Source organism: Neofelis nebulosa, chromosome 9, assembly GCF_028018385.1.
Source record: "Neofelis nebulosa isolate mNeoNeb1 chromosome 9, mNeoNeb1.pri, whole genome shotgun sequence".
NCBI classification, from domain to species: Eukaryota; Metazoa; Chordata; class Mammalia; order Carnivora; family Felidae; genus Neofelis; species Neofelis nebulosa.
Window position 1 is genome coordinate 30,328,266 of NC_080790.1, and position 25,447 is coordinate 30,353,712.

The 25,447-nt window shown below is 36.5% G+C and overlaps 1 protein-coding gene across 2 annotated transcripts in view; it reads right to left on the minus strand.

Moving 5' to 3' along the window:
• Positions 1 to 277: 277 nt before the first annotated feature.
• The window catches only part of HEATR5B (HEAT repeat containing 5B), a 100,053-nt gene continuing 74,883 nt past the window's right edge, over positions 278 to 25,447 (minus strand). For both annotated transcript variants that reach the window (XM_058683030.1, XM_058683031.1), the window contains exons 28-36: positions 23,376 to 23,613; positions 21,910 to 22,164; positions 19,818 to 19,945; positions 16,249 to 16,393; positions 14,804 to 15,070; positions 13,430 to 13,654; positions 7,042 to 7,193; positions 5,596 to 5,809; positions 278 to 1,197 (exon numbers count right to left, since the gene is read on the minus strand). In XM_058683030.1, the coding sequence (XP_058539013.1) occupies positions 893 to 1,197; positions 5,596 to 5,809; positions 7,042 to 7,193; positions 13,430 to 13,654; positions 14,804 to 15,070; positions 16,249 to 16,393; positions 19,818 to 19,945; positions 21,910 to 22,164; positions 23,376 to 23,613 (1,929 nt within the window). In that variant the 3' untranslated portion in view covers positions 278 to 892. The remainder of the gene's footprint in view (positions 1,198 to 5,595; positions 5,810 to 7,041; positions 7,194 to 13,429; positions 13,655 to 14,803; positions 15,071 to 16,248; positions 16,394 to 19,817; positions 19,946 to 21,909; positions 22,165 to 23,375; positions 23,614 to 25,447) is intronic.

The following is a 25,447-nucleotide window of genomic DNA, read 5'->3' on the forward strand; positions in this document are numbered from 1 at the left end:
CTGTGCAAATGTTCGTTTCATCAATTATCTATTTGATGCGGTAAAATTCCCATTGCACAAAAGACTGGCATAATCATAATTATGACTAATTCATTTTTGTATGCCCTGCAGCACTCAGCTTGAGGCCTTATATGCAGCAGGCACTCAATAAATATTTGATGAACAAGAGTAACCATCATAGTCAGGGCTCAAGACTCTCCACTGTAATTATAAAACATAACCAAGGCCAAAGTTTTAGCCATCAAAAAAAAAAAAACAAAACAAAACACACAGAACATTATTCCACATTTGAAACATTTTAATGGATCTTTAAATGCGAGTTTTAATTCAGTTAACAATTAAACTACACACAAAGCATAATTTAGTAATCTAATATGAAAGTAAAAAGATCTATCAGAAAGGTAAGGACATTCTGAGAAATGCTAAGAAAATGGGATTTTATTCATATTATATATACACCGCAAAACAGATAGTTTCCGTTATTCTGGTTACTTCAGAATTTAAATTCTGCACGTTTTTCAATTAAATTTTTTCATGACAGATGCTGAATACTGACCTGTTTTTTCCTGACAATATCAATAGGCTGCCCAACTACATGATATAATTGTTTTTAGCATTTAAATTTAAGAGCCTATGGCTCAGTGTTTAAAAATAAATTAATTAACAAAAACAAAACATTATTAGGAGAAAAATGAAAGCACACCTACCACATGGATAAAAACAATCACTCCTTCAAAATCAGAAAGCGGCGGCATGAGCGTTATTTTACTTGTCCTGCTTATCTGAGGCATACAATTCAAATGACGCAGAACCTATAGCTCGGAATGATACAGTTGCTATCGCTAATTAGGTGCCACTAGGTAGTATAAATAAAAACAAATGGAATATCAAGTTAAAAAAAACTTGTTTTTAGCTTAATCGTTGGTGCAGAATGTACGGTCGGGGCTGGCTGCCTGGTAGCTGCTTTAGCTTTGCTGGCTTGGCTTGCCCGAACAGCAGTTTCCAAACGCACTTTCAACTCAGGCGCTGCTCCCATTACTGTCTTGAAAGCATGTGGATACAGAGGTCCAATATGCATTAAATTCTGGAGTGCAAACTCATGAAGATCTTTGGAAACCGTGCTTGCTGAGGCAAAGGAATTTTCATCCAGCAGGTAGGAGATCAAAGTGGGAACTAAAAGGGCAAGTAACTGGACTCCTGTAAATAACAAAGGTAAAGTCTGAAGATCATCCCGGGTCTGTCAATTACAATAAACTTTAATTTTAAAATTATGCAATTACCATGGTGGTCTCAATCATAATACAACATAAGCAAATACACATACACAATCTGTTTTAGACTCAACAATAACTCATAATTAATATCAAATATTTACTTAATGCTAAGCTATCTGGCTGAGACCAGATATGTTACACTGTAAATCTTAGGTTTATATTAATTTGTTCTATTAAAAAAATTACTGCCTAAAAAGGTGAAAAAGGAGCAAGCATTTTACAACTGCCATCTGGTGGAATGTATTCGGCTAGTAAGATTATGACATCTTTAAGGGTATTCCAGAATAGGGAGGTTCGAGTAGGAAACAGATACTTGAACAGCATCCAATTACTAACATTTAACTAAAACTAAGTATTTCTTTCTTTTTAAAATGGAAATATAACTCTCTCCCATTTCATTATCTCCCCAAACGCACAGTAAGTGAGGGAAAGGAATCTCACAAAAATAATGGAATATATAGAATTTAGGGTTAAAAACCAAGAATTTAGGGCTAAAGAGCAAGGATCTTTGTGTGTTTACTTCATGACTAGAACACACCTGGTGCATAGCAGGCATTCAGTAGCTATTTGTTGAATGCATGAGCAAACACATAAACACCCTTTCTCTTGAAAACCACTCAGAGGTTCTTATCAATTGGATTTTTCCATGATAAAATTTCAGAAGAAAGAAGACAACAAGCTGATATTTTAAAAGTCCCAAGAATCCTCAAATAAGGTAGTTAGTTGAATGTTCCTCACACAGAATTATAACATTACTGTTTAATAAGAACTTTCATAATGAACATATACTAGTAAATTATCAAATAAATATGAAATTATCTTCAGTACACTGTGCATACTAGAGCAGACAAAGCTTTCCACCATTACGTTGAAAAGCAAGGTTTGGTTTTAACACTTAATTAACTGGAAAAAATCTATTATAAATTATTTAAGTACCCATCAAGTATCTAGAAATGTGCTAAGCATTCTAGGAAATATGTAATAATTCATCTATACTTAAAACTGTTATTACCTGGCTGAAAAGACTATACAGCACAGGGTGCCTGGGTGGATCAGCCGGTTGAGCGTCTGATTCTGGACTTTAGTTCAGGTCATGATCTCACAGTTCCTGAGTTTGAGCCCCGCATAGGGCCCTGGGCTGACAGCACGGAGCCTGCTTGGGATTCTCTCTCCCTCTCTCTCTCTCTCTCTTTCTGTCCCTCCCCTGCTGGCACTCACCCCCGCTTTCAAATTAAACAAATAAACTTAAAAAAAAAAATGAGTATACAGTACACCAAACAATTATAGAACAAAGTGCTAAAAATCTGTGGTTGGCATCTGAGATAGAATTCCTCAAAAAACTCACACAGCTGAGGAATACTTTAGGATTTTATACTTTTAGTGATTATCTTAAAATCTCAGGGCCATAGAATACGGTTGATCATAACTGCCAAAGAAATTGTATGAAGGGAGAGATCAGAGAGGGCTGAGTAATCAGGCAACATTTCCCTAAAGAAATGAGATCTGACATAGGTTGAATCTGTTTGTATAAGGAGAAAGAGGGGGAAGAAACACACCCAAGAAAAGTGAAAACAGAATGCAGACTGTATAGAGATTAAAATAAGCTGAAGGAGAAAACTAGACTGGTCAGGTTAGTGGGTACACATTAGGGAGTAGAATAAAATTTTGAGAACTGAGCAAGGATATTCAGACTTGAGGCAGTAATGCAAGAGGAAACTACTCACAGTTCTTAAACAAAGAAGAGGTAAATTGTTCTAGGTAAAATTGATGGGGAATACTCTTAGGAAATTATTATAGTTATCTAGTTATGAGATGATTAAATACAAGAATAGGAAGTCAGAGTCTCTTGAATCCTAGAGAAGTTTCAAAAAAAGATAGGATAAGTTTTGAGTAACAGATTGGATAAAGATGAATAAAAATTAAGACTCAAATATAAATCCAATGTCTTTAGCTTGTAACCCTGGTCATGTCGAGTGAAAAAACTTCATTGTTTATTTCTGTAATGGATACTATCAAGTTAAAAACAAAAATTAGCATTTGGAACTGATGTGAAAAACACTGATAAAGCAAATTTAAAAGCTGAAAATTTACACTTTGGGTTTTATAGTACTGTATTTTCTATAATTATGTATTGTAGTATTAAGTATAACTTTATACTATATATTATATATGTAAATTGCTATATATTCTCATATTAAATATTAGTGAAATATCATCAACAATAAGTATTATCATAGTTTCTTCATTTTTTAAGATTGCTTCACTCAGATAACAGATGCTGTGTACTACATCAAGACTTAAAAAAAATTTTTTTTAATGTTTATTTATTTTTGAGAGAGAGAGAGAGACAGAGACAGAGCACGAGAGGTGGAAGGGGGAGAGAAAGAGGGAGACACAAAATCTGAAGTAGGCTCCAGGCTCTGAGCTCGAACTCACAAACTGTGAGATCATGAGCTGAGCTGAAGTCAGATGCTTAACTGACCAAGCCATCCAGGCACCCCTATACCAAGACTTTTAAGACGTACAATAAGACTGGTGTATAAGTCAGATCAATTTCTTTTTTCAGAGGCACCTGGGTGGCTCAGTCGGTTAAGCATCCAACTCTTGATTTCCACTCAGGTCATGATCTCACAGTTTGTGAGTTCGAGCCCCTAACTGGGCTCTGCACTGGCAATTTGGAGCCTGCTTGGGATTCTCTCTCTCTCTCTCTCTCTCTCTCTCTCTCTGCCCCTCCCCCACTTACTCAGTCTCTGTCTCTTAAAATAAATAAATAAATAAAATTAAAAAAAAACCTTTTTCTTCATAATCACCTTTATGTTTATCCTTTTTCACTATCATAGTTTTGGATTATTATTTAGAAAAAAATTTTTTAGTGTTTATTTATTTTTGAGAGAGAGACAGACAGAGTGCGAGAGGGGGAGGGTCAGAGAGAGAGGGAGACACAGAATCTGAAGCAGGCTCCAGGCTCTGAGCTGTCAGCACAGAGCCCGACTCACGGGGTGTGAGATCATGACCTGAGCTGAAGTCAGATGCTTAACCGACTGAGCCCCTGGTTCCAGGTACCACTGGATCATTACTTTATAGGGAAACTATTACAATAGCTTTTTCAAAATCTCTCCTATCTTCCCAATTTCCTGTAAAAATTTTTTCAAGGGAAGAAGAAAAAACTTATGATGGCAAAAATGGATATAATTGTTATCTGGAGCATAAACCAGCAATATATATTAAAAGCCTTAAAAGTGTACATTTCCTTCAACCCAGTCATTTCACTTTAAGGAGTTTGTCTGAGAAACAGAATAAAAAATCTGTACAAAGATACTTAGAATCCCAAAGAAAGATACAAAGAATCCCAAATGTGTACAAGGATACTTAGCTCAATTATTTATGATTTTGAAAAATTGGAACTAGCTTAATGTTCAATCATAAGGTCCTAGTTTAAAAGGTATAGTCTTTCTGCAATAATTAAAAGTCATATTTCTAAAGACAAATTTTAGATTGTGATGAAATCAAGGGAATAAAGAGTAGGTATTAAGCTAAGTCTGTGATTAAATTGATGTATGTATGTGGTAGCTTTTCATTAAATAAAAATAATTTTAAAATTTCAAAATTGGAAGGATTTTAGTAATGATGTGTGGTATTTTTTTTTTTTAATTTTTTTTTTTTTCAACGTTTTTATTTATTTTTGGGACAGAGAGAGACAGAGCATGAACGGGGGAGGGACAGAGAGAGAGGGAGACACAGAATCGGAAACAGGCTCCAGGCTCTGAGCCATCAGCCCAGAGCCTGACGTGGGGCTCGAACTCACGGACCGCGAGATCGTGACCTGGCTGAAGTCGGACGCTTAACCGACTGCGCCACCCAGGCGCCCCAATGATGTGTGGTATTAATACTAATCTCATCATGTTTGTTATAAAGCTTTTGTACTTCTATTATAAACACAACAATAAATTATTTTTATAAATCTGTTAAACATCCATAGTTTTCCTAGTTCTTTTTTTTTTTTCCCTAGTTCTTAAAGAGTACATTCCTAGGAAAAAACATCAATGTGCTATAATGCCATCAGTAATTTATTTTAACCTCTTGCTCATAAAAAAATGAATATAAATCAACTCAATACACTATATTATTAGCACCCTAAGAAAAATATTAAGCTTTCCGATAGTAACCACTCCTAGTAAACTTACTATTGCAATGGCCTGTGTCCAATATCAAATTATATATGTGTGTGTGTGTATATATATATATATATATATATATATATATATATAAATATAAAATACAGTTCTTCATTTGAGACTTGGATTTTTATACAAATACTTACTGTTCTGTTCTTCCCCAAGAGCAACTAACGTTTCAAGAACTTTGATTCCTTCTTGAACAGCTAAAAGTTCTGTGCTACTGGCTGGTCTGTTTCTTTCAACAGCTTTCAGCTTTTCAACTACTATTGGAGCTAAGGAATGGATGTAAGGAGTTGAAAGGGCACGATTGGAATGTTGGAAGACTGACAAGAGAAGCTGGTAACACTTGGCTTGAACCTATAGAAGAAAGTAATTTCATTAATTAACATGTGCAATAGTTCTTGTTTGTGTACACTCACACTGCAACTTAATATAGGAAGAAAAGATACGACACTGTAGGATGAAAATTAAAATGTAGGATGAATTAATGCCATTTTCTATTTATAGAAATGAAGCTAAAATAACAAAATTGCCAATAAGCTAACTAAAAAAAAACTAACTTAAAAGAAATTAATCAAAAAACATTCCTTATACGGTAACTGCCAAATTACCAAGCCTATATAATTTGTATATTTCGATAGTGTGGAAGACGCTAGAAACCAGGAATTCCAATTTCTGTTTTTAATTTTTTCTTTACTCGACAACTGTCCCTTCCACTTTAACCTAACATATTTAGTAAGGAAGGCGAATATCTAACTGATGTCAAACAATGCTATAAAAATACACTGGTAAGACACCTCACATTCATTTGAATTCCCTGGAAATAACTGCTTATGGCAACTTAAGTTTTTTAGGTCTCTAGAAAGTAAAATCTCATTGACTCCACTTTAGCTTAGAAATACTTCATATTACCATTTAAAAAAAAAAAAGGAAGGAAGGAAGGAAGGAAGGAAGGAAGGAAGGAAGGAAGGAAGGAAGGATCAAAGGAAGGTCCATCACCATATGGGACAAATAGTGGAATAAAGCTGTTTCAGCACTTTGGTAGAAGAGAAGTTACCAGACCTTGCTGGACATAAATACTTGGGCAATATTTTTAAAATACAGATTTATGATTCAGGAAGACAGTAGCAGAGTTCTAGGAATCATGTTACTAAACTGATTGTTTTTTTTTCTGATACGAAGCAGGTTTGAGAATCATTAGTTCAGACTTTGACACTGTGAAACCAAAAAAATTTACTTTCTAGAAAAACTAGTTTCCAATAGGTTCATCAAAACATGTAATAATACAAATTTATTTTTTAATGTTCTTGGTGCCATTAAGTAAACAGTGAAAAATATAATCGCAGACTCATGTAAAATTTCTACCAATGTAAGTCAGACTTAATAAAATATTTTAGACATTGGAGAATAAACATACACATAACGTGTCTCCTAGTGCTTAAACCCTGTGATCTTTTCCAGCTTTTCTATTTAAAAACCACATAGCAAATATTTAGGTTCTCATTTGATGTATTACCCCTTTTAGTGAACCAATCTGAAATATTATTGATAAAGGGGAATGTTTACCTCTATGTTTAAGTGTAACTTACCCATGGGTCACATGAATTCAATGCATTCTTAAATCTGTTCATGCAGCCATTCTGTAATGACTGGACTCCTATTATTTCACTACTAGCAGACCACAGGAAGAGCGCAATCGCTGTTAGCATGCTTACTTCATCAGGCATAGGCATGGAATCTTCTGAAATATATGAATAATATTAAAATACGTGAAAAATGAAAGCAATGTCTTGTTTCCAACATGCTTTGGAATTCCAAACATGAACAATAACCTTCTCTCCCCTAAAAGACATTTACAGCAGCATGTGCCTCAATCTAATGCAGTCCATAAACAACTTTATGGATAGAACTCATCTACTACTAAGGAAACAGGGATACTTCCTGTATTTAAGGTTTTTTTCCTTGTTTTTCTGGATGATACAATATTAACTGAAAAAAATTCAGGCATAAATCCTAATAAGAACTCTACAAGGGAAAGCAAATTGGAATAGGAAAGATAACACTGTAATGTAAAATTACTTAAAAGTTACGTAACTTCCTTGTAGTTTAGACTGATCAACAATTTCCAAATACAGCTATTCCTTCAACAAAGCCAGGTGATTAGAAGATATTCTAAGTAGTTTAAAAATCCAGAGTTGGGGCGCCTGGGTGGCGCAGTCGGTTAAGCGTCCGACTTCAGCCAGGTCACGATCTCACGGTCCGTGAGTTCGAGCCCCGCGTCAGGCTCTGGGCTGATGGCTCAGAGCCTGGAGCCTGTTTCCGATTCTGTGTCTCCCTCTCTCTCTGTCCCTCCCCCGTTCATGCTCTGTCTCTCTGTCCCAAAAATAAAATAATAAAACGTTGAAAAAAAAAAAATTAAAAAAAAAAAAAAAAAAAAAATCCAGAGTGTTCTTTGTTAGTGATATCACCTTTATATTCAGTAAATATGAAACCTGTAAGTTCTACACAACCATAATCAAAAAAATCTCATACAATTTCCTGAAGGCAGTATTCTCATAATTTTAAAGAACTTCTTGCTATTGCAACCATTTATTTGGGAATAGATATGACTTTAACCTAATGGAAATACAGTATGTTATTAGAAACACAGGAAATATATACATTTTTTTCTGAAGAAAAGTACTATTAAACATATAAAATAAGAAAAAAAAAACATAAAAGAAGAGACCTCAACTATTTCGTCATTATCATTTCTTCCACAGCTGAACTTACTAACATTCTTTACATATGAATTTGGACTAATTTGGAAATTGCAAATACTCTATAATCAGTAATTTATCAGGATTATGAATATATTTAATGTGCTAACACTATCTCCTAATTAGAGTACCAGCATAAAATAGAATGTGCTACAAAAATAGTTGAGAAGAAGCCCACTAACTTGAAGAAAAGGAAGAGATGTAAAATCTGAAGGATTTAGCCAATCTACAATAACCTAAGTCACAGATGTTAAAAACCTGAGAACTCCATCATAGGAATATTACTGTATTATTGTAGTAGGAATATTATTGAACAATCTCTAACTCACAGTTTGTGACACTGCAAGCAATTTTTTGTTGGAAAATTAACACTTTATTTTAAAATTGCGACTTTAAGATCTGCTATCTAAATACCATTTCCTACTAAAAGAAACCAGGGCTTTTTTAGAGAAGTGACTAATTCCAGAACAGTAATAGGGAAAACATAAGGTAAGTCTGCCACATCTTGGTGCCAGAAAGTAAAAATGTGCTCAGGAAATAATGGAGATATGTCAAAATGACATTAATGGACCCACTGAACTAAAAAAAGAATCATAAGTCTGTACTGATAGTAATAAACAACAACCATATAAAAAATAACAAATGAAGGCAAAGAAAAAGCTCTTCCTTTCAGAGAAATGCCAGCTAATAAATGCAAAAGGAAGAAAACTAATGAAGAAGTTAGAAAATTATCATTTTGACATCATCACAGTAAGAACTGGTTCAGGTATAACAGATATTAAAACGACTGGGTATGGCACGCCTGGCTGGCTGGGTTGGTGGAGCATGTGACCCTTGATCTCAGGGTCATGAATTCAACGTCCACACTGGGGGTAGGGCTTACTTAATAAACAAAAACAAAAACAAAAACCATTGGGTAAAAGCTTAATGGGAAACAGATAATTGACATAGTTTCAAAGTATCTCCCTACAAATTCCTTACTAATTGTAAAAGGGAAAAATGTAAACTTTATAGTGGAGAAATATGGCAGACAGCATCTTAAACAAGTTATTAAAGTTAAGACTCCTAATAATGGGCGGGGGGGGTGCCTGGGTGGCTCAGTCAGTTAAGCATCTGACTTTGGCTCAGGTCATGATCTCATGGTTCGTGAGTTCAAGCCCTGCATGGGGCTCTGTGCTGACAGCTCAGGGCCTGAAGCCTGCTTCGGATTCTGTGTCTCCATCTCTTTCTCTCTATGCGTCTCCCCCACTCATGCTCATTCTCTGTCTCTCACTCTCTCAAAAATAAACATTAAAAAAAAAAGACTCCTAATAATGAGACGAAACACCATTATATGCCTCTTTACATGATGCACTGAGAAAGACCTAACAAAATCATACAGTATTCCTGCCAAAAAAGCATAACCTGAATCTAAGCACAACACACACACACACACACACACACACACACACACACACAATTCCAAACTGAAAAACAATCTATAAAATAGATGGTCTGCACTTTTAAAGGACAACATCATGAAAGATAAAGAAAAGCTGAGAGAGACTGCCTCAGATTAAAGAAGACTAAAGCATTAAGACAAGTACAATGCGTGATCTTGGACTGTATCAAAAAGAAAAAGAAAAAACTTCTATTCAAGTCATTATTAGGACAACTGGTAAATTTGAATATGAATAACAATAGCATTATATCAATGTTAAATTGCTTACATGTGATAATTCTTCTGTGGTTATGTAAGAAAATGTTCTTGTTCTTAGAATAGCCATAAAGCATTTAGTAGTAAAGAGTCATGATGACTTCAGTGTATTCTCAAATGGCTCAGCATAATTAACAACGATAATATTAACAATAACATGTGGATTATAGGGTAATAAGATACGTGGCAAAATGTTAACAGCTGGTGAATTGAGGAGAAGAGTATACTGTAGTTAACTATGTTATTCTTGTAACTTTTAAAAAGTTTGAAATCTATTCAAAATTGAAGTTTTTAGAAATGAAAAAAAAAAAAACTGCAGCGATATTAAGAGTATACACTACATCCAAAGAGATTTCTATTCGTGGGTGTATGTGTTCACATACATACATATGTACATTTTTTCTAAGTGGAAGTCTCAGGTTTTATACTAGGAAATATGATTTCCATAATAAAAATTCTCAATTACAAAACTTTTCTTGTAAAAGCAAGGGATTCTGCTTGCCTTGCTTACATATACTATACATATATTATACACAATGGTACTTGCGGCCTGGATCCCATTTTCATATTGACCATCTCCTAAGAGTTCAGTTCTGGACAGAATATCTTAGGCAAGTTCATTCTTTCATCATACTTTTGAATTAATTTAATATTACTAGACTGATAAAATATCAAAACCTTCCCTTATAACTGACAATTTAAAAAACATGATTATTGACTACGGAACTGCCCCGTGAAAATTAAAACAATATTTAGATTTTTAAACAAATTCTTAACTATTTATCTTGTTACTCGTATCTATTTATGTACTTACACATATATACATACACATACATATATAAATATGGCATTTAACATTTCTTTAGTTGGTTATAAACATTCACTCGGGATACAGCTAAAATAGTTCCAGTAGCACTAATAAAACGAATTGAAGTTTTCCTTTCCAAATACATTTTTAAAAATTCAGATAATAAAAATAACACAAGGTCATTGTTTAACATATAAAAATGGTCTAGGGAAGGAAATAAAAGTAATTCTACCATCAAGTGACCGTTTAATTTCTAGGTACTCTTTTAAATCCTTCTGGTCTGCGTTCTTTTTGTATGTATTTATAAATATGATTTTAATACATATAATGGATATATAATCCAAATTAATATATAATCATGTATTTTATAATTTTTCCCACTGCCAGGTAATTATATTTATCACATATTTTCACTATTGTAAAACAGACTGTGATAAATAACCTTGAACATAATGAATCCTTGAAAACGCTTTGCACATTCTATAGAATTGATTCCCTAAAAGTTTAAACCATTTTAAACTCCCTTCAGCAAAGTATGAAAATGTTCTACGGGTACCAATGCCAACTGTACAATCACATTTAAAAAAAAATCAACTTTACAAGAAAAATTTGATATTACTTCATTTTTGTTCGTATTTCTTTGCTTATTAATGTGGTTGATTTTTTTTTTATATGCTTGGTGGTCATCTCTACTTTTACTAATGTGTGTTCTTTCCCCTTCTATTGGGTGTTAAATGTTTATCTTACAAGACTTCTTTGTATATTAATGATATTAACACTAACATAAATATTGTTGTCAGTTTTTCAGCTGTCTTTTTTTTCAGCTACCTTTTAATGTAAGAGGTTTTGACAGGTAGAAGTTAATTACTCTATAGCCTAGTATGTTGATATTTACCTCTGTGATATTTTCCGTTCTTACACTTACACACTCTGTTGCCATCCTTACATAAAAGTTGTACATGTATTTTCTGTAACTATCTTTAAAATGTTATATTATCATTTTAATTTATCTGGTATTTATTTTGAGTCATGATCTAAGGTGAGGGCCTAACTGGAACTGATATCTCAAACAGCTACCTGACACAAACCATTTGAAGGATAATGAATGGTCTTTATCATGTATTATATTCTCATGTGGATAAATGTCTGTTTTAAAGCAATTTGTGTGTTTCGTTGTCCTGTCTGTTAATTCATGGGCCTGCTCCACAGTTTTAGTGTGGAAATGCGTGAAAGGTGACGTGGCAAATTTTAATAGGTGAAACGTGACACGGCAAATCTTTATTATTCTTTGTCTTCAGTCTTTGTTTCTGTCTTTACAACAGAAATAAAATGAAAGAAAAAGTCAAACACAGAATAGAAATGAACAAAAGTGCAAATAAGCATTTCCCTCAAAATTAAACACAAGCATGAAGAATGCTTATTATACTCACTAGGAAAATGAGAAATGCACATTAAAACAACGAGACAGTACATTTTACCCATCAGAGAGCAAAATTTAAAAGTCTGAAATACCAAGTCTTGGTGAGGACATGGAGAAACAGAGATTATCATCCACTGCTGGTGGGTGTTTAAATTCACATGGCTACTTTGGAGAGCAATTTGGCCAGGTCTGATAAAATTAAAGTTAAAATATGTCATCAATTCCATCTCTAGCGGTGTACCCCAGAAAATCGCATTAGCACAAGTGTGTGAACAATTTATAAAGATGTTCATGGCAGCAATTTTTATAATGGGGAAAAATCTGAAACAGCAGAAATATCAACTGACAGGGAATGAATAATAACTGAAAAATTCATGTGATGGAAACTATATAGAAATTATATAGAAGGAATAAATGAGAGTTTTATATGTACACATTAATAGCTCCAAAAAACCTTACTCTTGAGTGAGAACGTAATGGCAGAATGATATGCTGTGACATTACTTATGTCGATTGAAAAACACAAAAGAGGGGTGCCTGGATGGCTCAAGTCGGTTGGGCGTCCGACTTCAGCTCAGGTCATGATCTCACACCCCGTGAGTCGGGCTCTGTGCTGACAGCTCAGAGCCTGGAGCCTGCTTCAGATTCTGTGTCTCCCTCTCTCTCTGCCCCTCCCCTGCTCATGCTCTGTCTCTATCTCAAAAATAAATAAAAACATTAAAAAAATTTTAAAACACAAAAATACTATATATTGCTCATGGTTATTTACCTCATTTTATATATAACCCATGTATACATTTATTAATATATACATTTATTTTTATTATTTATTAATAAGGACATATATTTATTAATACAAAAAGTATATTTATTTACATATAAAAATATTTCTGGAATGAAATATATCTAAATCAAGACTGTGGTTTCATTTGAGGATAAGCTTGGTGAGTGACAGATACTTCAACTTTCTCTATTTTATTTTATTTATTTTAAAAAATGGAAGCAAAAAAATATTTTAACACATATCAATTTGATTCTGAGTATGTTTTCTGAAATTTTCTGTCCTTTTTGGCCTGGGGAACCTCCAACATGTATTTAAGTGCTATGACAAGGACATTTACAGTCAATATCCAAATATCCAGAAAGGGGTACTAACATTCCTATCTAACATGACTACAAGACATCTCTGAGTTGCTTCAGTGTTCTATAGCACTTTTCTGATAAGCTCATTCAACTACTTATTGGCATACAGATATCCCAATACATTATGGATTTTAAGCCCTGTTTAGGTTACCTGGCTGAGAATATTCCAGGATGCATGCAAGAGTGCTGCGAATTAGAGCTGTCCACTGTTTCTGAGTGTCCTCCGTCTTGGCCATCGAGAGTGTCACGATGCTTTTAATCCCTTGAAGAGCTGCACTGACTGGTGGAGGAACCTGATTATCTGCCGATTTTATTGCTGTGTCTTTCAATATTCTTGCAATTAAAAACAGAATTGTGGGCAGGATTGTCATACATCCTGAATTGAAAACAAATCAGATTACCTCATAACTACTCAGTTCTCATATTACAGTTCTTCCAATTGTTTTCACATTTGATTGTGGTTTAATATTATTTTTTTTCCTTGTTGTTTTACAAAATGTACTGCATTCCTATTACTTAATTCAATGTTAAAAAAGAAAATGAGAAAGTGGCAAGTTATTTCAAAGAAGACAATATTTTCTTTCTTATTCTGGCTAGCCTTATTTTTATTATTTCCAGTATTTCATCTAATCATGCCCTTCAAAATGAAAATGAGAAAGGAAGATAGAGAACCAGGAGGGAAGCACTACCATATCCTTTGAGAAGCATCTGAGTAACTTATTGAATCATGTAACAATTCTAAGACATGTAATCAATCTTCAGTGTATTCAAGTCAGCCTTAACCATGCTGGGAAAAATGATGAAAAGACTATATGGGCAAGCAAAGAAGAAATGAAAAAAATTCCAGAATTTCTAGCTAAAAGAACTCGAAGGTCATTGAATTCAAACCCCCACCTCAGGGAAGATGCCCCTCACCATGTTTCCATGCAGCCATCGTAGCTGGCCTGCAAAGCCCCAGCAATAGAGAATTCATTATTTTTACATCCACAGGCTTGCATTGAGCTGAAATTTGCCTTTATATCTCCTGATACTATTTCTCTTATTTCTCCTCCTAGATAAGTAGAGGGAAAGTCTAAGTTTCCATCTGGTATTTTTCAGGTATCTGCAGACAGCTATAATCTGTGCAGCTATAATTTCTCTAGTTCTTCCTTACAGTTGGTTGTCACAGTCATCTGATGTTTATTAGTTTGTCAGTGTTACTCAAAAGTGGCAACTAGACCAGAAACTAACAGGTTTAGTCGTCCCGCCTTATGTCTATCCACTAACATTCAGTGTCTTGCTTCAAGCTGTGCTTCTATCTCTTTGCTGGTTTGTCTGAAATATATCTGAAGAGCATCTTGAGTTTTTGGTTTTTTAAATCCTTAACATTTATAGGCTCCAAAAGGTAAACGTCATAAAAGACTGACTTCTTTCATACTTGAGTTTTAAGAGGGAAAACAAGTCATAACAGCACTTAAAAACAAAGGAAGGCTCATCTTTGTCTACTGCAATATAATGCATTTGCAAATAGTGTTCAATACTGTACCAGCAGGCGAGCAAAGGGACGGTAAGTCAGAGAGTATGGTAACTGTGGCTGCCACCAGACGAGCACTTTCTTCTGACAGTCGAGTTTTAGTGGCTACGTGACTGGGGGAGTCGGACATCTTGGTACTGAGATGTGGCATATGTCGCACTAAAATGAACATCAACAGCTCCATAGTTGCAAACACAAGAGATTTTCCAGGAACAAGACCACCGCTGTCACCTCCTTCTCCTACTACAGGACAGGGTTCTTTTTCCATATCATCTTCATCTTGGGGGGAAAAAATGGGTACAATTTCCAGCAAAAAAAAAAAAAAATAGCACAGAGTAGATAAAACTACACAATAAGTATATTTGAGAAATTCTTTCAAAAGAATTCATAACTGAATGTCTAACTGATAGCACATGTCTTTCAGAATAATTCTCTGCCTTCCTAGAATTCTGTTTATTGACCTCTCCTTAAAGGTAAAGGACAATTCAGGGGTGCCTGGGTGGCTCAGTCGGTTAAGTGTCCGACTTCAGCTCAGGTCACGATCTCACGTTCCGTGAGTTCAAGCCCCGTGTCAGGCTCTGGGCTGATGGCTGAGAGCCTGGAGCCTGCTTCCCATTCTGTGTCTCCCTCTCTCTCTGCCCCTCCCCCATTCATAGTCTGTCTCTCTCTGTCTCAAAAATAAATAAAAAAACGTTAAAAATTTTTTTCAAAAGGTAAAGGGCAATTCATTTTTGACTTCAAAAATTTTTATTAGGTATTTTTATTTGGAATGTATTTCATATTACGAGTAACACACATGTTAGATTGAACCATATCAACTTGACAATTTTGAAGGTGAGAAATAGCTATCAGCAATTTCCTTTGGGTTTTTTGTTTGTTTAGTTTTTTTAATTTTTAAAAAAATTTTTTTAACATTTATTTATTTTTGAGACAGAGAGAGTCAGAGCATGAGCAGGGGAGAGTCAGAGAGAGAGGGAGACACAGAATCCGAAACAGGCTCCAGGCTCTGAGCTGTCAGCCCAGAGCCTGATGTGGGGCTTGAACTCACAGACCACGAGATCATGACCTGAGCCGAAGTTGGACGCCCAACCGACTGAGCCACCCAGGCGCCCCTGTTTAGTTTTTTTAGAGAGAGAGCACAAGCAGGGCAGAGGGAGCGGGAGAGAGAGACTCTTAAACAGGCTCCACACTCAGCACGGAGCCCGACAGGGCTCAATGCCACAACCCTGGGATCATAACCGAGCTGAAACCAAGAGTCAGATGCTCAACTGAGTGAGCCACTCAGGTGCCCCTTATTTGTCTCTTTCTAATTAAAGCAAAATCAACTGCAAATCTTCTATATATATGGTTAAATTTTTTGATTAAAATTTTTATTAAAAACTTGCTGGCATTGATACTTAAAATGTCAGAGTACAAATAAGATCTATTTCAAAGTTAGCATAATTTCTAGTACTTACTTAGAGTGTTTCTTTTTTCTTGCAAATAATCCTGAGCAGCTCTTACTATCTGTTGTACAACTCCAGTAACCAGCAGTTGGACAGATGGGGGGTTCCAGGTCAGCAGGAGGCGGTGCAAAACACTCAGCAACTCTACGCCAATCAGCTATTATAAATTAATTCAGGTAAACTTAATTTATCTTAATTTCAAAGGATAAATTTAGGTTATTAAAATCTAAGAAAATATGCGTGTAAGAATAAAGTTGGTAACTAAAGTTAACATTTATGACCATGTAACAAGTAAGAAAATTATAACAATCTTGAGAAATGGTCATAGTGTATCCCAACACCTTTTCAGTCAACAAATTATTTTTGCGTTTGAGTAATTTTTATATTAAAAAAATGATCAGGGGCGCCTGGGTGGCGCAGTCGGTTAAGCGTCCGACTTCAGCCAGGTCACGATCTCGCGGTCCGTGAGTTCGAGCCCCGCGTCAGGCTCTGGGCTGATGGCTCGGAGCCTGGAGCCTGTTTCCGATTCTGTGTCTCCCTCTCTCTCTGCCCCTCCCCCGTTCATGCTCTGTCTCTCTCTGTCCCAAAAATAAATTAAAAATGTTGAAAAAAAAAAAATTAAAAAAATGATCATTCTCCTATTTCTTTCCTCCATTTGAACTAAATGGCATTGCTAAAGTACAATGCCACTAAATGTATGATTTCCAATCCTAGCTGAGCACCAGGAGTTGTCTAACAGGGACTCTAAGCCCTTCTAGTAAGTCCCTGTCCAATTGATCTCAGCAATTATTACAAACTTTCACCACTCATTTTAAGCTTCTTACAATCTTCCACCTCAAACCCATCCAATGATCCTGCCTCAGATTTCAAAGGGGAAAAAAAACACTTAACTATAACCAAAGCCACCTTTGCCTTTTTTCTTAAGACTAAGTATCCAGGCTCTACCCAAGGCTGGTTCATCTTTCCTCATTTGCTTCCTATCCTATCCTATTTGACCTCCCAAGGGTTCTTCAAGGACCTTGATTGTACTTCATATATCATCAACCTCTCTCTCTCTCTGCTTAGGCTCTTCTCCCCAGTATAAGGAAAACACTCAAGTCTTTCCTGTCTAATTCGCCCTCCTCCCCCGAACCCAGTCAGATCCTTCTCTCTTGCCTCTATGTCCTTTCTATCTCTTCCTCTGTTCCCAGCCTAGATAGATGCTTCCACTTCCTTCACCCTCTCATTTACTCCTCACTCTTCCACTGTCTGGCTCTGCCTAAAGTCACCAGTAACCTCCTTGGGACTCTCTTATGTCCTTATATACTGGATCCTGTTTCTTCTGAGACTTGTCTATCTCTGAAACTCTCTCTTGCCCTAGTAACTCTGTTCTTAGTTCTCCTCCTACCACTCTAGTGATCTCCACTGTTGACTTACTTCCCTCATCTCCATCCTTATTTGCTATTTATCCCTCAGGCTCCAGTCTTGGCCCTCTTTTCTTCTTCCTTTGTTCAGTTTCCTAGGCCAGTGTAATTCATCACTTCTTTGGAATTATGAAAAGAGCCTCTTAATTTGGTCACCCTGCCTCCCTTATCATCTCTTACAGACCAATCTCTATGAGATTGATGAAAGTGATCAAATCTATATCTACCATATTCTTAAATATAAGTTTAATCATGTCATTCCTCTATTTTAACATTAATTTTTTTTTAATATTTATTTTTGAAAGAAAGACAGAGACAGAGAGGGGAGAGCAAGCATGAGCAGAGGAGGGGCAGAGAGAGAGAGGAAGCCACAGAATCTGAAGCAGGCTCCCTCCAAGCTGTCAGCACAGAGCCGAACATGGGGCTCAAACCCATGAACTGCAAGATCATGCTCTGAGCTGAAGTCAGATGCTTAACCGATTGAGCCACCCAGGTGCCCCTATTTTAACATTTTTAATGATTCCTTACCACTTTCAAGATAGATTTTAAACGCTTTAACATGCCATTAAAGGAATCTTCATGAGCTGGCCTTTTCCCCATTGTCCAGCCTCATCTAACAACCCCCACATGCTCCTTTTGCCTTAGCCATAGTAAATGATAGTAGTGTCCTTGAACTGGTCCTGTTCTTCATACCTTCTTGTCTTTGTATCTGGTTCTCTCTTGGAGAGGAAAACCCATTCCTCTTGTGCTGCCTCACTCATAACTCTTTTAAGATGTAATCCAACCATCATCTCCTTTGACAACCCAATCTTTATTTTCCTTGATAATGTCAGCACTCCTCCCCTCTCTCCTCATCAGACCGTTACATCCGCTAGCTCAGCACTTATCATATTGTACTGGTCTCCTAATCCAGGTGCAGTGAAACCATTTTTGATACCCATAGCCTCAAAATGTGTCTGATGCCAGGACAGGCACAGAGTAAAAGTTGTTGGGTGAATGAATACAATTTTTGAGTCAATGTACTCTGATGATATTGAAATCACAGGAACCAACTCAGGAGAAAAAAAAAACAAAACCCATCCAAGTGTAAAGCAGTGCTTGCATAAACAAAACACTATTATGTGCAAAAAATAGCTAGGTAGTTAGGTGTGGGACAAATTATGTTAACACCCAAATTACTGAGTGTAAATATAGTATTCCCTTTTCATTCACAGATTGAATTTTATATGTGTGACTATTTGAAGACAACCCTGAAGTTTCTTGCAGCAATCTGTAGTACAGCTGAGGAATAGCTTCAGGATGCAAGGCTGGGGTGCAATGAATATATAATGAAATGACAGCAACTTTGTTTTTTATCTGTTAGTTTGTGGTTTGTAGAAAATTACCCCACATGGTAGTGATGGCAACCAAAAAGATGTTTCTTATGAAAAGAACATAAATTTTTTTCATGTTTTTATTTTATTTTTGAGAGAGACAGACAGACAGAGCACGAGCAGGGGAGGGGCAGAGAGAGAGAGAGAGAGAGAGAGGGAGACACAGAATCCGAAGCAGGCTCCAGGCTCCAGTTGTCAGCACAGAGCCTGATGCGGGGCTCCAACCTATCAACCATGAGATCATGACCTGAGCTGAAGTCAGACGCTTAACAGACTGAGCCACCCAGGTGCCCCCAGGGAAAGAATTTCGAATTAAAAAGAAGAGTAACAAATCCGCTGGTAGCTTGCTTCTGGAACATGAATAAAGGCCTCTAAATAATCCACACAGAAATTAGAAAAAGCAATTCATTAAACTGTTTAGAGGAGTACTTGAGCAGTACAAAAAACAATCTCATTAAATGAGAGATAAAACTTTATCAAACATTTAAAAGTGGTATAATTTACTTAATAGCCTTATAAATTACTTCAGCCCCTTTTTAGTAGAATCATTAACTGGGATGGAAGGCATCCCTTAATTTTTAGTTGTACTTGACTGCCGATGAACACATCTCCGAAGATATACTGACCAATCTCTACGCGGGCTGTGCCTGGTTATCCAACATTCAGTATAATGTCTTAGATAAAGCCAAAATCCTGAATAGTTACTACATAAGATTTATCTCGTAAGGGAGAAAATTATCTTAAGATAAATATGACGAAAACAAAGCATACGATTTATAGAAACTGTTATAGAAATACACTGTACCTGATCTTCTGCGATATGGACTCGGGCATAAGGAGAATCTAACAAGGTGTGTAAGGCCTGTAGACATGCTGTGACGTGTTCAATAGGCTCCTCGGGTCTAGGGGAACAAAGGAACTGTATACTCACACCTGCGATGTACATAATAAAGATACACATTTGTCACCATCACATACTTCGTTGCTTCCGCATCAATTTTTTTTCTCTATTTTTCCTATTTCTTTGTCAGATGCTTTAGCATATATTTAATGCTACCTTGAAGTAGACTTCCAAATGGTTACCAAAAGCAGCAGCCAAACTTTAGAATACAGATTCTAGCTTTTTAGAATACAGATTTGTAACTACAGATTGTAGCGTCCAATGAAATTGGAGGTTGGGGGAGGGAGGCAGTTCCACAGTCATCAAGTTGATTAAGAAGATACTCAATTTTTTCTTTCTAGGACTTTTAAAAATAAACTTATGAAAGTTATACAATTAACTCTCATTAAATGGTTGCCAAACAATTTTCATATCTACAAAGTTTTTTTAGTGGCAAGCTACAGATGCACAACGGATATCTTGGGTAACAATTTTTTTTTTTTTTAATCTATTTATTTTGAGAGAGACAGCGTGAGCAGGAGAGGGGCAGAGAGAAAGGCAGAGAGAGAGAGAGAATCCCAAGCAGGCTCGACACTACCAGCTGTGGAGCCCAACGCAGAGCCTGAACTCATGAACTGTGAGATGGTGACCTGAGCTGAAACCAAGAATGAGTCACCCAACTGACTGAACCACCAAGGAGCTCCAGGTAACAATTGTTTTTAATTTGCATAAGGGTAAGGTCATAGTTCTAGAAGTCTCTCATATTTTCATGTAGAAGATTTACTGACGAGTTCTATAATTTCATTTTACCACTGTGTTCCTTTCCCCTCCCAGAAAAGATAAGACCACTTAAGAGCCTCATTAGAATCTATAATATCTTAATGTTAAAAGAACACCTATAAAGCAATTATAAATTGAAATTTATTCAAATTTGCTTTAACTTTGCATTTGTTATTTCCTCATGGGACAATCTGTTAAGTGCCAACTAAAAATAAAATCTGTTGTTGAAAAAGAAAAATGTAGCTTTTTTTTCTTGAAAATTATTCAGTACTGCTCTGTGAGTAGACACGACAGGTAAAATTTTTAGAGTAGTTTTGTTTGTTTGTTTGTTTTAGAGAGAGAGCATGTGAGCAGGGGAGAAGGGCAGGAGGAGAGAGAGAGAGAGAGAGAGAGAGAGAGAGAGAGAGAGAGAGAAAGACAGAGAGAGAGACAGAGACAGAGACAGAGAGAGAGACAATCCCAAGCAGGGTCCACACTTAGCACAGAGCTCAACACAGGGCTCAATCCCACAACCCTGGGATCATGACCTGAGCCAAAATCAAGAGTCAGATGCTTAGCCGACTGAGCCACCCTGGCGCCCCAGAATATTTTTAATAATTAAATTTTTATATTAAAAATTCAGTTAGTAATTTAGAAAATGTACTTAAAAATTCTTTTATTATTCCCTCTCTGAACTGCAATACATAAAACTTTTCTATGGCATTAAAATGAAAGATGGAGGAGTTCAGAACATGCCACACCAAAATATGCCTCTCTGGCATATTGGTTATTTTGAGCTGAAGGTACTTGATGAACAGAAGACCCCTTTCTACCTACAAGCAGGTCATAAAATTTCTCATGAGAAAGGTGCCCTCCCTGTATCAGGAAGACCAGACTGGGAGTCAACGCTGAAATAGACCTGTACAAACAAACCTACTAAAACCAGTTTCCCGCACATATTTCCTAGCCCTGTCCCACAGTTTACTGCCCCTGGCCCAAAGCCCTTTCTTGTCACATTCCTATCATTTACTGTTCTTTGTGCAGAATGGCATGTAAGTTTTTGGGCCTAATGGCTACTTCAGGTTGAAAATATTAAAAAAATCTGTGTGCTCTTCTCTTGTTAATCTGTCTCATATCAATTTAATTCTTAGGCCAGCCACAGAACCTAAGAAGATAGAAAAGAGATTTTTTTTCTTCCCTACAGATATGAATTTTCAGAAATGACACATCTCGAAATACAGTAATATGACACACCTACCTAAAATCAGATGCATTCTATCTTTGTTAATTTCTGGCAAAGATTTAGCACTAGGTGTTGCTCCTGATGCCTGGTTTAAATTGACGGGTGTAGAACGTTTTTGTAAGCCAGGTATCACTGCTGCTTCTGCAGACTCTGAACACGTGAATCCTGTGCTATTTAACCAAAGTGCCACTGCGTGGAGAATCGGGGCCCAGGAATTCCGGTAGTGAAGTCTAGCTGTATCAATAGTCTCAGGAGTATAAAATGCTCCGCCTGTAAAATAATCAAGCCAATCAAAGCCATTACTCTTTATTGTAAGTGTTTAACCATTTATCAACAGCTAACTTAAAAATACTCATCACTTACTGTGTTAGTCCATTTGGGCTGCTATAACAAAACACCACAGACTGGGTGGCTTATAAACAACAGAATTTATTTCTCACAGTTCTGGAGGCAGGAAGTCTGAGATCACGTGCCAGCATGCTCGGTTAAGGGCCATCTCTCTGACTCCATGTGGGGTCTCTTCTACAAGGGTACCAATCCCATTCAGAAGGGCTCCGTCTCATGACCTAAGCACTTCTCAAAGACCTCACTTTCTGATACCATCACCATGGGGATTAGGTTTCAACACGTGAATTTTGAGGGGACACACAATTCAGACACAGCACATACAAAAGAGCAATCTGACCAATTGAGATTCTCTTCATTACCAAGCCACCAAAACTAACGTCTTTCCTGCCACTGCTGAACTGGAGTGCCTGTGTTTTCCTCACCAATGCTAGGGTTTCCAGTCTTTCCTCTGCAACTGTGGATGCTGCTGGGAACCCAGTACCTTTCTCTACCTTGTGGCCACAGGCTTCCTCTCCACTGTTGCCAGACACTCCCTAAAGCCCTGGTCGCCTTCGCTTTCCATCACTCTTTCTGTCGCCTTTCTCTCTGTTGCAGAGACAGAGAACTCTGTCCCTTGTTTCTCTTTCTTTCAACTCCCCCCTGCCATTCTCCCCCATCTCCTGTTTACACTGCCAAACTGAAGATTTCCCCCATCTGTCCTTGCATTCACTGACCAGCACAGCAATAAACTTCATTATAGTTATGCGTAATGACTTGTTATGCATAGTTATTTAGAGTATGTTAGCTCATAAAGTTATTATCATAACAGGGAGAACATGTTTGCTTGGGTTAACAAATAAGCTTAAGGCTGTATTTGAATTCAGAAATTCAATATGGAGAACAGGCTCCAAGTGAGAGAATGCCAAGTTTAAGTCTACAGAAATTGAAAATGTTATTGCTACATCTTAAATCACTTTATTAAATTATCAATAATTAAAAATTTAAATTTAAAATGTTATACTATCTTTATAAATTTAAGATGTAGAAGTTATATCATAATATTATTAGTGATTGTCGCTAGCTTCCACCCATTACATTTTGTTTCATTACTACTCTGAACTCCATAAAGGCCAAACTCTGAACGCAGTACTTACCATCTGCGGGGAGCTGACTAGCAAATTCGGCTGGTAAAGTCAAAAGCGCGTAGTCTTTTAGTGCTGCCAACCACAGGCGGCTGAGTGTTGGCAGCTCGGGTTGCACAAGTGTGATTAAGCTATCTGGCGGTAGTTCATCTATGGTACCGAAATCATCATCATCATCATCAGTGCTTTTAATTGCTCTTTTTGGTTTTGACTCCGCTTCCTTCTTAATATTCATAGCAACCACATATACCTAGTGCGGTATTCAGGAGGAGAAAATAACAAGGCATAATACTAAGAAATGACATGATCTAAGTTGCTATGATTATACAATTGAATTACCAAAAGTAGCTGAGTACAGACACTGGAGAGGATACAGCCTCATGAGTTCCTGAGAGCCTCCAAAGAATAATTCCACCTGCTTTGGAGGTAATTTGTTTTTATTGCTCTGACTTCTATTCCTCTCATAAAATATTCCTTGAGTAGGGTTCTCTGAATTTCTTCTGGTTTCTCTTGCTATACTTTACAAAGCCCCCTTTTATGTGTGTCTTTTTTTAACTTTTTCTTTTCGTCATAGGGTATAACTTCCTGTTTACTGTCTCTACTTTCACAGACTTATTAGACACAATTGGACAGCATTCAAAGAAAAAGGCTGGGGCAAGAGGGAAGGGCCACAGAAAGGATTTCCATAAATATCCTTCTAACCCCTTAAGTGATAGTTAGCAATCTAGTCTTTATAACAGAGAGATGAGCATATAATTTACTGCTTACATATATATTATCCATATCCTTTCTCTCCACTTGGTAAACCAAAAGGATGTATAATAGCAACTTCCTAAATCATAATTTTAAAAAAATTGTTTTAAGTTTATTCATTTTTGAGAGAGACACACACAGCGTGAGCAGGGGAGGGAAGAAAGAGATAGAGATAGAGATAGAGATAGAGACAGAGATAGAGAGAGACATGGAATCCAAAGCAGGTTCCAGGCTCTGAGCTGTCAGCACACAGCCCGACGCCCGACGCGGGGCTCAAACTCATGAACCGTGAGATCATGACCTGAGCTGAAGTCGGATGCTTAACTGACTGAGCCACCCAGGCGCCCCTCCTAAATCATAATTTTAAAGATTCTTCTTTGTTACAGTTATATACGTTTGTTTTTGTGCATGCATTTAGGCTTTGGCAAGTGGTACAGACTGAGCAGAGACTAGGAGGCAAAAGTAGGTGAAGGTTTTACTCTATATGCAGTGGGGAAGAGAAGAGGTCACTACAGGATTTATAGACCAGATGTTATGTATCTTCCCTTAACTTTTGATGTTATTTAAAAAGTTATACTATAGGGGCGCCTGGGTGGCGCAGTCGGTTAAGCGTCCGACTTCAGCCAGGTCACGATCTCGCGGTCTGTGAGTTCGAGCCCCGCGTCGGGCTCTGGGCTGATGGCTCGGAGCCTGGAGCCTGTTTCCGATTCTATGTCTCCCTCTCTCTCTGCCCCTCCCCCGTTCATGCTCTGTCTCTCTCTGTCCCAAAAATAAATAAAAAACGTTGAAAAAAAATTTTTTTAAATAATAAAAAAAAAAGTTATACTATAAAAAGTCTTGGAAATGGGTTTTTAAAATTACTATAATTCCAATTTCCAGGTTATCATATTCTGTCTTTGTAAGCTGGAATGCTGTTGTACAGAGAACTTTGGGTTTAATTTTATCTTCTAACATATCATAAGGTTTTCCCATGGAATCCTAGTCTTCATAACCATTACTCTTCATGGCTGCAGGGGGTGAGCAATAATAGGTCTAACAATTTCCCCATTGTTGAAATTTTATATTTACTTCTGATTCTCTAGTCAGCCTTCAGAATCTTAAAAAAGACTACTTATAGTTTTCAAAGACAAAAGGTGCTCAGTTCTTCACATTATAAATAATGTTCCAAGTAAACCTTTTTTGTAAACACTTCCTTCCTACATTATGGATATTCTTTCCTAGATAAAGTCTCAGAAACAGAATTACTGCATTACTGATTATAAATCTTTTTATGGCTGTAAACAGACACTGTCAAAACCTTTCCAAAAGGGTTCTATAATTTATATTGCTAC